This window comes from Lithobates pipiens, unplaced genomic scaffold, assembly GCF_037356315.1.
Source record: "Lithobates pipiens isolate NorthernLeopardFrog02 unplaced genomic scaffold, aLitPip1_a1.2 Scaffold_3, whole genome shotgun sequence".
NCBI classification, from domain to species: Eukaryota; Metazoa; Chordata; class Amphibia; order Anura; family Ranidae; genus Lithobates; species Lithobates pipiens.
Window position 1 is genome coordinate 80,365,937 of NW_027507790.1, and position 12,581 is coordinate 80,378,517.

The window sequence follows — 12,581 nt, forward strand, 5'->3', positions numbered from 1 at the left end:
GAGTGTAATGGATGGTTCGATTAAGTTTGAGACCCGATTGGGCCGCCCATGTGAAAAGGGTCTAAGTCTTTAGGTTTGGGTATGTCAAATTTCTGCCAGCAGTCACGTGCTATCACAGTGCAGATTCATTACACTATGGGGGTTATTTACAAAAGGCAAATCCACTTTGCACTACAAGTGCATATGGAAGTTCAGTCACTGTAGATCTGAGGGGGACATGCAAGGAAAATAAAAAAACAGCATTTTAGCTTGCACATGATTGGATGAGAAAATCAGCAGAGCTTCCCCTCATTTCAGTTTTCCAGTGACTGCACTTCTAAGGCTGGATTCACACCTATGCAGTTTTAAGTGCTTTTTGCATTTTGCACTAAAGTACATTTAACATGGTTTCCTATGGAACACATTCTGTAGTGCAAATCTGCAAAAAGCACAAAAACTGCATTGGTGTGAATCCAGCCTAAGTGTACTAATAGTGCAAAGTGGATTTGCCTTTTGTAAATAATCCCCAATGTTTATTATTGCCTGGTAGGAAAACTCTGGTGGGTCTGTACTAGGATTCAAAAACATTTCAGCTCAACCCTAGTAAGGATGACCTCAGGTGTGTTCGCAAGTCCACGTGCCTGAGCCAGGAAGCTGACACTCTGCAGCGTTAATCACAGGTAGTGAGACATTTCCCAATTTGTTTAGCTGTGGATTGGGAATTGTCTCACTACTAGGGATGAGCTCCGGCATGTTCGCACACTCCACGTGCAGAGCCCGCCAGTAAGTCGGCACGGCGCTCCTTTAATCACAGGCAGTGAGACATTTCCCGATCTCTGCAGCCGCGCATTGGGGCAATGTCTCACTGCCTGTGATTAGCGCAGCGTTGCGCCGTCTTCCTGGTGGGCTCTGCACATGGAGTGTGCGAACACGCCGGTGCTCATCCTTACTCACTACCTGTGATTAGCGCTACAGAGTGTGAGCTTCCTGGCAGGCACAGGCACGTGGACTTGCGAACACGCCTTAATCCATAGTGACAACGAAGGTACACAACTGAAAGCCAGTTGTCACCCTATAACAGGAAGTGCCTGAACAAGGCCCTCATGATAGGTATTCCTTTAATAAACCTTTTCAAATGAAATGAACATGTTAAAGCTTCTATGAGCGGTTGGCGATCGGTGGTACGTCTACTCTGGGTGGCATTGCCCCCACACATAGTGATCATATCATCTGACCTTCTAGGATAAACTTGCGGGCATATCTTTTCAGGTTTTTCTTCTTGATGGAGCAGAAGGAAGATGGAAATGAACCTTCAGCCAGCAGTCTGTAAATATCTTCCAGCTTATTGGGACTGGACTCCACCACCTCCTCTGCCACCTGAAGGGGCTCCATGGTCAGCCTTGTGCAGTTGTGACATGGGAACCTGGAGATGGGCAGCTGATTGCTAGAGCACCCTCTGATCCTCCATGCTGCCAGCTCCAGGAACTCAATAACTAGGATAGAAAATGTATCCACAGACAGACTACATGGCCCTGTCCTAATGCACACAAGGGGAACAGTTTCCTGGGGACTTCATTAATTGTGACACAAGCTAAAGGTTCGTGTCACACTTCTTCACTTCAATACAACGCACACAGCACTAGAGTACAGTACTGCACAGGACCGAGTATGTATTTACAGACGATCCCTAAGTGTGGGGCGGGGCGCGTCTGTCACGTGGCCGGAAGTAGAGAGAGGTAGCTGTGTGTATGGAGGAGTGCACTGTGATGGGAGCTCTGTACCATGGCACACGGCTCCAGCGGACTCTCCTATTCCTGTGCTTGCTTCTACACTGACAACATTTTCATAGAGCAATACCAAATGCATGTCAGCTTCACAGATGAGGAGCAGTTCACCCAGGAATATCACAAGGTATTCTCCTCCTATTACCACTGCTTTACCACCCCCCTGGAGAATAAAATGGTGCTAGTGGTGACATTGGTTTACGTCACAGGGTATTGGTGCAATGGTTCATCAAGTGCAAAATGTCAGTAAAAAAAAAAGTACACTTACCGGAATTTTAGTGCACACAAATGTATATTACCTAGTTTGTTTTAGTAAAATATAAAAGGTGAGGTCACACTGATTAGATAGATACCCAAAATGTCAACCGTTATGCCGCATACACATGACCGGACTTTCCGGCAGAAAAGGTCAGACGGTCTTTCCGACCGAATGGACTTACCTACACACGATCTCACCGCTCGTTTTGAACGTGATGATGTACAGCGGGACTAGAAAGGGAAGTTCAGTAGCCAATAGCTGCCCTTGCGTCGTATTTGCTCCGTCGGACCAGCATACAGACGAACGGTTTTCCAGATAAAAATGAATACCGTCGGACAGATTTAAAACATGTTCTAGGTCCCTCGGATTTTTTGAAGAAAAAAAGTCAGATGAAGCCCACACAATCATAATATCCAATGGAATGATTTTCAATAGGCAAGCTTTAAAAGCGGGGGGAGCAGGGGGCTCCAAACTTTCTGAATAAAGGGCCAGTGTACTGCCCTTCAGACTTTGAGGGGGGCCAGACTGTGGCCAGTGGGAGTAGAAAATGCCCTGACACCAATGGGAGTAAAAATGCCCCATTATTGGCATTAGTGGGAGGAATAGTGTTGGTATCAGGGGAAGAAATGGTGCCCCATCATTGATGTCAGCTCATGGAATAGTGCCTCATCATTGGTGTCAGTGCATGGAATAGTGCCCCATCATTGGTGTCAGTGCATGGAATAGTGCCCCATCATTGGTTTCAGTGCATGGAATAGTGCCCCATCATTGGGGTCAGTGCATGGAATATTCCCCCATCATTGGTGTCAGTGCATGGAATAGTGCCCCATCATTGGTGTCAGTGCATGGAATAGTGCCCCATCATTGGTGTCAGTGCATGGAATAGTGCCCCATCATTGGTGTCAGTGCAAGGAATATTGCCCCATCATTGGTGTCAGTGCCAGGAATATTGCCCCATCATTGGTGTCAGTGCCAGGAATAGTGCCCCATCATTGGTGTCAGTGCCAGGAATATTGCCCCATCATTGGTGTCAGTGCCAGGAATAGTGCCCCATCATTGGTGTCAGTGCATGGAATAGTGCCCCATCATTGGTGTCAGTGCCAGGAATAGTGCCCCATCATTGGTGTCAGTGCATGGAATAGTGCCCCATCATTGGTGTCAGTGCATGAAATAGTGCCCCATCATTGGTGTCAGTGCCAGGAATAGTGCCCCATCATTGGTGTCAGTGCATGGAATATTACCCCATCATTGGTGTCAGTGCATGGAATAGTGCCCCATCATTGGTGTCAGTGCAAGGAATAGTGCCCCATCATTGGGGTCAGTGCATGGAATAGTGCCCCATCATTGGGGTCAGTGGGAAGACTAGTGCCCCATCATTGGTGTCGGTGCATGGAATAGTGCCCCATCATTGGTGTCAGTGCATGGAATAGTGCTCCATCATTGGTGTCAGTGGGAAGAATAGTGCCCCATCATTGGTGTCAGTGCATGGAATAGTGCCCCATCATTGGTGTCAGTGGGAAGAATAGTGCTCCATCATTGGTGACAGTGCAAGGAATATTGCCCCATCATTGATGTCAGTGCATGGAATAGTGCCCCATCATTGGCATTAGTTGGAGGAATAGGGCCCCATTGTTTGTATCAAGAGAAGAAATGGTGCCCCATCATTGGTGTCAGTGCAAGGAATAGTGCCCCATCGTGTGTATCAATGGGAGGAATAGTGCCCTACGGGCCAGATAAAGGCAGGCAAAGGGCCGCATCTAACCCCCGAGCCATAATTTGGAGACCCGTGGTTTAGAGTTACCCAGCAATAATGGGCCTAGAATTATTGATCTCACTCTAGTGTAGGCAGCAATTTTTTTTTGTATGTCACAAATGAAGCTCCCTTAAGTGTGTTTACATTTGAGTGGGGGGAGTGGGTGACTCAACTTCTTTTTTTGGGGGGGTTGGTGTTAGGTACTTGAGTGCAACATGTTTTTTTACCTTTTTTCAGTAAACTTAATTTTTTGTCATATGGGGGACCATATATAGTAGCACATATGAGACTTTTAGACCCCTGATGTCTCACCTGTCATCCACTGAAGCTAATGGAACACAGATCACACTCTATTAGCTTTTTCCCCAGCCGCAGGGAAAGTGATAGGTGAAACCGGAATGGATGTTATGCACTTTGCTTCCAGGCTGTCAGTAGATAATGGAGATCAGAATGGACATGCTGGTCTCCCTTCACTCTACCTGGCAGAACCCAGCATGCTGGTGGTACCAGGTCCCATCTCAGACCTCAGGGGCTGCACTACCAGAGGTGTGTGGAAGCACAGCTGAATGCTTCCAACTGACAACCGATTATTGACTTATCAGATTTGTGTAAAATCTCCTGCTGCTGTCACTGACAAGTGACATATATCAGTGGGAGTAGAAGGGTTAAAGGGAAGCTGTAATGAGAGAAACATGGAGGCTGCCATGGCTGAACTCATTCTGAGGAAACTACCTGAATGTTATTCTGATCCTTTGTTATTTCTGCGCCAGTGACCTAGATTTATTGAGGGGGGTTAGTAAAATTTAGTAAAGTTAGTAACATTTTCTGAGTCAAACTTTGTCTTTTAGTCTTGCGGTTAGGGAGCAGCAATAGGCAGCGGACAGGGGGTGTTTATATGCCTAAGCTGCCATGCTTTATGCCCACGGCGAAGGTTCACCTGACACAGTCAAGTAAATGGAGAAGCGCCCAAACGCCCCTCAACCGCAGGTGCATTTGTTTACAAAAATGGGGTTAAAACAGGTGAGGTGGCATCACAGCTTTTTCTCAACAAAATTTTCTTGCAAAAAGTAATGGTTTTAACTTGAAACCAACACATGTCAGTAAAAGGTTTAGTCTTTAAGTGGTTAAACTTCCCTCATTTACAGGCCAAAGTTCATTCCTTTGATCTGAAGAACAAAACGTTACAATGTTTATAGTTTGCTCCGCCCTGAGGAATGTTGTGAAACTTGGCAGACTGCCTGATATTTTTTTGAGTGGGCTTGAGCAGAGAACTCTGCATAGAATCAGGAAATGCTTTGTTAACCACTTCAGTACCAGGTACTCCCCCCCCCCCAGGACAATTTTTAGCTTTCAGCGCTGTCGCACTTTGACAATTGCGCGGTCATGCAACACTGTACCCAAACTGCATTTTTATAATTTTCTTCCTACAAATAGAGATTTCTTTTGGTGGTATTTGATCACCTCTGCGTTTTTTAAATTTTTGCGCTATAAACGAAAAAAGACCAACAATTTTGAAAAAAAACAAAACTGATGGGCACTGTTGAGCTACTGATAGGCATTACTGAGTGGCACTTTGGGGCACTGACCTATATTAGTGATGGGGCACTGATTGGCACTGTTGTGGGCACTGATTGGCACTGTTGTGGGCACTGATGGGCATTTATAGAGGAGTACAGGCTGACAGGTAATGGGCACTGATGGGCACCGTGCTGATGATCAGCACAGAACCCCCCCCCCCCCCCCCAGACAGGGAGAGCCTCCGTCGGCTTTCGCTGTCAGCGTCAACCAAGGAAAGCCGTTTACCGGCACTTCCTGGTTCATGCAATGATCAGCTGTGATTGGTCACAGCTAGGGGTGAACCGAATGGGTTTTTTGGTGCGGAACCTGATACCGAAAATGAAAAATACACTAGGCCGAAAACCGAAACAGCACCGATACTGAAACATATTCAAAAAAAAATTGTTTATACAAGAGACGGTCAAAGACTGGGAACGTGGTACAGGAGATGGTCAGAGACTGGGTACGTGGTACAGGAGACGGTCAGAGACTAGAGACGTGGTACAGGAGATGGTCAGAGACTGGGGACGTGGTACAGGAGACGGTCAGAGACTGGGGACGTGGTACAGGAGACGGTCAGAGACTGGGGACGTGGTACAGGAGACGGTCAGAGACTGGGGACGTGGTACAGGAGACGGTCAGAGACTGGGGACGTGGTAAAGGAGACGGACAGAGACTGGGGACGTGGTATAGGAGGCGGACAGAGACTGGGGACGTGGTACAGGAGACGGACAGAGACTGGGGACGTGGTATAGGAGGCGGACAGAGACTGGGGACGTGGTACAGGAGACGGACAGAGACTGGGGACGTGGTACAGGAGACGGTCAGAGACTGGGGACGTGGTACAGGAGACGGTCAGAGACTGGGGACGTGGTACAGGAGACGGACAGAGACTGGGGACGTGGTACAGGAGACGGACAGAGACTGGGGACGTGGTATAGGAGGCGGACAGAGACTGGGGACGTGGTACAGGAGACGGACAGAGACTGGGGACGTGGTATAGGAGGCGGACAGAGACTGGGGACGTGGTACAGGAGACGGACAGAGACTGGGGACGTGGTACAGGAGACGGTCAGAGACTGGGGACGCGGTACAGGAGATCAATGCAGCCTCACCAGTGCCTGTCAGATGCAGCCAGAGTGTGCCCCTATTTTGCAGCCAGCCAGAGTGTGCCCCCATTTTGCAGCCAGCCAGAGTGTGCCCCCATTTTGCAGCCAGCCAGAGTGTGCCCCCATTTTGCAACCAGCCAGAGTGTGCCCCCATTTTGCAGCCAGCCAGAGTGTCACCCAACCAATCCTGGGACAGATCACCCATCCAGTCCTGGGACGGGTGATCTGTCTATCAAAGTTCCCCAGACAAGGGGGAGGGGCTGTATGTGACAGCGTGCGGCTGGGAACACACAGCTATTAAAAAGGAAAGCTGTGATGTTCCCAATGCTGTGATCAAACAGGGGGCGGAGGCGGCTCTCCTGTGCTATAGGGCGGCACCAGGGGCGGAGCCCCGCCCAATTTTCGGCTCCATTATCGGCCGGATTTCTCTTGGCAAATTGCCGACAAGGGCATTTTCGGGCCGATATGTTTCGGCGGTCGAAATTTCGGTGCATCCCTAGTCACAGCTGATCACGTGGTAAAAAGCCTCTGTCAGAGGCTTCATACCATGATCGGAGGTGCGGTGTGTCATACCGCAAATATATATATATATATATATATATATATATATATATATATATATATATATATATATATATATTTGTTATTAATACATTATGATGGGATGCCTGTTAAAAAAAATAAAAAAATTCTGTGGCCGGAACTCTGCTTTAAGTTTCGCCTCCTTTGGACCCTAAACGTTGTTTGCTTAGTCTATTAAACAAGTTTGAATGGGAAAATCATATTAGAGAGGCTATTACTGGGACCTTATTTCAAGCTTGTAAAATGATAATGCTACACTGGAAATCAGAGACTCCCCCTATGGTTAAAGAGCACTTCTCCTTGGGGGTCATCTGATAAGGGGAGCCACTGAGGGACCCCAGAAGACGAGGTTTGGGGCCATGAGCTGCACAGTGGAGGTAAGTATGATATGTTTGTTATTTAAAAAAAAAAAAAAAAAACCCTTACAATCACTGTTTTTGCTATGTCAGTTGTCTTATGTTTGTGTTGGCATGAATCAGGGTTATTTGTGTATAATGTACAGTTTATGTGGCTGACTATCTGGTTTGTTTGAGCTGTATGTAACCAATAAAGTGTTTTTGTTTGTTTTTTCTGTTTTGTTTTTTTAAAACAAAAACAAAGCCAAGCTCCAGGAATTAGACCCTTGCAGCCTTGTTAAGTCTAGGGGTACAGGAATTAGGAGAAATACTTCCCTTAGTCCTGGCTTTAGCAGGGTCCCTCCAGCACTGTGACTGATCCCCCAAAGCCTCCCCTCTAATGCGCTCCCAGTCACGATCGCACATCGTCCACATACAATGCAGGGTTAATAGCAGGGGTGTCTGAGGAATGATAGGATTCTCTTCCCCATGGACTAATGGTTTGCTTTACAATTTACAGTTTTATACAATTGGTATGTAAAGTGAAAAATCTATTTTTTCTGAAGAATGCTTTGTATAAAGGATGAGTCATGTTATTATGGCAAAGTGGGTTGGCAATTCCTATTAATACTCCACTGTGTCATACAGGCATTGCTGAGCAGAGGATGTCGTACTCCTGAGAAGCTTTCACAAGTTCTGGAAACGGTATGGCGAAGAAAAAAAAAATATATATATACTGCATATAGCCTATATACTACATGTGTATACACTACATGTATATACTATAGCTATTATTAAAACACATGTAGTATTGCACGTGACTTTGCTTGACTTAACATGTTTTTTAAACTTCATAAATAAGATTTCTCCATTTGTGATTTGAATGGAAATCCATAGGTCGCTTCTACCCTAAGCTGGAGCTCTGGTAACAGCAGTCTTCATTGACATGAATAGATTTGTAATCTACCATACAGTATGAATGCAGATTAGAACACAGCAAACTGGAATCGCTACTGGTGTGACTAGGCCCTTGCTCTTTCAAATGGGCGAACTATATCATTTCAGTTTTGGTTAAAGATGAATTCCAGGCATGGTACAATTTTACATTTGAGCAGCTTGTATAAATCTAACTATGTATATACCATACCTAACTGATGCCCCTAAAAGGTGGGAATCACTTTAGTAGACACCGCTACTCACTGATCTCCACTTCCGTGTCCCATGCTGAGTGGCCAGCCAGTTGGATTGTGAACACAGGAGGTTGGGCAGCTCAGAACGGGCACCTTCAGAGAATGCTTTGCACTTTCTGAATGGATGCAAAGTGTTCTCTGATTGGATGTGGTGGAGAGGCAGAGTGTTGATGTCGCACTCTTCACCTCATCCAATAAAAGAACGCTTTGCAAAATTTGATTATTGGTTAATGGTTATAAAATCCACCAAGAGAAAGCTATAGCTTTCTAAAAAAACAAAACAAATTTGAATACAGTGTTTTAGTACCGAGTCATTGTCAGTCAAACACTAAGACATGCCCAGAACAGGAAGGGGGGGAATTATACTCCTCTCGGCTCCAGAGATGTGACGTCCCCAAGCAACCTGGGCAAGGATGACACTGAGATTACACATTGTACAGTGAATTTGAGGTGTGCATTTACAGCTCACTGTACAAGGGCAAAAAGAGTTTTTTTTTGGGACTTTGTGTGAGGCACAAGACACGTGGTAGGAGAAATTATGTAGGTTGTTTAATTGGCATAAAAACAAAAACATACCTCATAACATGTGATATATGATTGAACACGTGTATTTAAAGCTATATACAAAACGATAACATACAAAAAAGAAGAATTCATATTTGAATACATGCACACATCTGAAATCGCATAGTGCCCCATGAAAGTAACTGATATAAATAGCCAAATGCTTGTTTGGGTATGAATAAAAATGGTTTATAGTAGGGCTATGAAAATTAAAGATTAATTCCTTGATTAATCGTTACATTTTTTGATCGATCGACATTTTTTTGATCGATCAAAATTATTTTGCCCGGTACTTACCTCTCCGCTGACTTCCCAGGTCTTCAGGGAGTTCCGCCGGAGATCCGGTGACGTCACCGGACTCCTCCCCCTTCCCCAAGTGCCTCCGTCTGCTAATGAAGGGAAGGGGGGAGGAGTCTGGTGACGTTGAAGTTTCTGATTGAACGTAACGTGTACGGGGGAGGAGCTACGCATGACGCCACATGCTGCTGCCCTACGGAATTAACACAATTGTTGGCTTTACATGCTGTGTTTTTATAATCTTTATGTGAGTAGTTTGTGTTTGAACACAAAAATTTAATCTTATACTTAAGCGGTGAGCACTTTGATCTTTTCTTTCTACCCATGACCTGAGATTGTGAGAGAAGTTTATGGTCTGTGTTAACCCTTTTGATACCCGCATGCATGACCACCTGTTTGCACAGGGGTCCATGCCACAAGGTGAGAATGATTAGTTAGACCAGAGGTGGAGGGATTGTCACGCTACTGTGGAAAAAAAATGACTTACGTCAGTGCTACAGTTTGAATTTAAAACGTGTTTGTGTGAACTGTGAAGTTAAGTCATGGATTGTGGAAAGGTGTCAGGTGATTGTATATAGTGTATACCACATTTACCACTGACTAATGCAGAGCTGCAATGTAAGGAGATCAGCTAAAAGTAGTTGGATCTGTATGTGCGTTATAATTAATCGAAATTAGTCGATTAATCGATTAAAAAAAAATCGATTAATCAGACACAAAATTTTTAATCAGTAACAGCCCTAGTTTATAGGATACGGATAAGGCCGCGTACACACGCGCGGACTGTTTGCCCAACCTTGTTCGTCAAACAGTTTCGGCAAACAGTCCGCTCAAAATTTGCATGAGCGGACTTGCCCACACACGAGCGGACTGTTTCAGCGAACTGTTTGCCAAACAGTTCGCTCAACTTTTGAAATGAACGGACTCGCCCACGTAAGGAGGAGGCAAATCCGCCCATTTCGAGCGCGTGTACAGGTAGGCGGGGCCCGCGAAGGAGACGTCGCGGGCTCCGCCGCCTGGAATGGGCTTAAAGGGGAACCCCAACGCCGAAAAAAATCGGCGTGGGGGTTCCCCCAAAGTCCACACCAGACCCTTGTCCGAGCACGCTACCCGGCCGGCCAGGAAAGGGGGGCGAGCGAGCGCGCCCCCCCTCCTGAGCCGTACCAGGCCGCGTGCCCTCAACATGGGGGGTGCCCAAAGCACCTTGTCCCCATGTTGATGAGGACAAGGGCCTCTTCCCGACAACCCTGGCCGTTGGTTGTCGGGGTCTGCGGGCGGGGGGCTTATCGGAATCCGGGAGCACCCTTCAAGAAGGGGGCCCCCGGATACCGGCCCCCCACCCTATGTGAATGAGTATGGGGTACAATGTACCCCTACCCATTCACCTGTGAAATAAAGTACAAAAAAAAACACAACACAGGGAAAAAATATTTTATTGCACAGCTCCGGGGGTCTTCCGTCTTCGGGGGTCTTCTCGCCGGACTCCTCCGCTATCTGTGTGTAGCTCTTTTGCTAGCGGAGGAGTCCGGCTTTCTTCCTCCCCGCCGCCGGCCTCTTCTCCCGACTTCGGGGGTCTTGTCCCCCTCTTCGGTTCTTCTGCCGGGCCACCGCACCTTCTTGTAGCTCTTTTGCAGGCGGTGGCCCGGTCTTCTGTCGCCGCTGCCTTCCGTTCTTCTGCCGGGCCACCGCGCCTTCTTGTAGCTCTTTTACAGGCGGTGGCCCGGTCTTCTGTCGCCGCTGTCGTCGCCGCCGCCGCCTTCCGTTCTTGTTCTTCTTGTTCTTCTTCTTCTTCTCCTGGAGATGTTGACTCGACGAGCTCTCCGGCCGGAATGCCAGAGCCGCGCTGTGCGGTCACTTATATAGTGACAATGGGGCGGTGTCACATGGTATATGTCACATGGGTTGGTCACATGGTGACCCCGCCCCCTTACGATGTCATAGTCCCCATGTGACCTCAACCCATGTGACCAACCCATGTGACATATACCATGTGACACCGCCCCATTGTCACTATATAAGTGACCGCACAGCGCGGCTCTGGCATTCCGGCCGGAGAGCTCGTCGAGTCAACATCTCCAGGAGAAGAAGAAGAAGAAGAACAAGAAGAACAAGAACGGAAGGCGGCGGCGGCGGCGACGACAGCGGCGACAGAAGACCGGGCCACCGCCTGTAAAAGAGCTACAAGAAGGCGCGGTGGCCCGGCAGAAGAACGGAAGGCAGCGGCGACAGAAGACCGGGCCACCGCCTGCAAAAGAGCTACAAGAAGGCGCGGTGGCCCGGCAGAAGAACCGAAGAGGGGGACAAGACCCCCGAAGTCGGGAGAAGAGGCCGGCGGCGGGGAGGAAGAAAGCCGGACTCCTCCGCTAGCAAAAGAGCTACACACAGATAGCGGAGGAGTCCGGCGAGAAGACCCCCGAAGACGGAAGACCCCCGGAGCTGTGCAATAAAATATTTTTTCCCTGTGTTGTGTTTTTTTTTGTACTTTATTTCACAGGTGAATGGGTAGGGGTACATTGTACCCCATACTCATTCACATAGGGTGGGGGGCCGGTATCTGGGGGCCCCCTTCTTAAAGGGGGCTCCCGGATTCCGATAAGCCCCCCGCCCGCAGACCCCGACAACCAACGGCCAGGGTTGTCGGGAAGAGGCCCTTGTCCTCATCAACATGGGGACAAGGTGCTTTGGGGTGGGGGGGCCGCGCGGCCCCCCCTTCCCCAAGGCACCCCCCATGTTGAGGGCACGCGGCCTGGTACGGCTCAGGAGGGGGGGCGCGCTCGCTCGCCCCCCTTTCCTGGCCGGCCGGGTAGCGTGCTCGGACAAGGGTCTGGTGTGGACTTTGGGGGAACCCCCACGCCGATTTTTTTCGGCGTTGGGGTTCCCCTTTAAGCCCATTCCAGGCGGCGGAGCCCGCGACGTCTCCTTCGCGGGCCCCGCCTACCTGTACACGCGCTCGAAATGGGCGGACTTTCCGAGCGGGAACAGTTTGCTCATTTCGAAAGTAGCCTACACACGGGCGGACTGTTCGCTCAAACACAGTTTCAGCGGACAGTTTTTCGGAATTTCCGAAAGACTTTGTCCGTCCAACTGTCCGCTGAAACTGTCCGCTGAAAGCCCACACACGGGCGGACTGTCCGCCCAAACACTGTTCAGCGGACAAGGTTGGGCGAACAGT

The 12,581-nt window shown here is 48.3% G+C and overlaps 1 protein-coding gene across 2 annotated transcripts in view; it reads left to right on the plus strand.

The window, feature by feature from the left end:
• Positions 1–1,695: 1,695 nt before the first annotated feature.
• Positions 1,696–12,581, plus strand: part of OGFOD2 (2-oxoglutarate and iron dependent oxygenase domain containing 2) — a 37,407-nt gene continuing 26,521 nt past the window's right edge. The window contains exons 1-2 of one of the 2 annotated variants that reach the window (XM_077461873.1): positions 1,696–1,890; positions 8,007–8,063. In XM_077461873.1, the coding sequence (XP_077317999.1) occupies positions 1,762–1,890; positions 8,007–8,063 (186 nt within the window). In that variant the 5' untranslated portion in view covers positions 1,696–1,761. The remainder of the gene's footprint in view (positions 1,891–8,006; positions 8,064–12,581) is intronic. The other variant, XM_077461874.1, reaches the window with a different exon arrangement.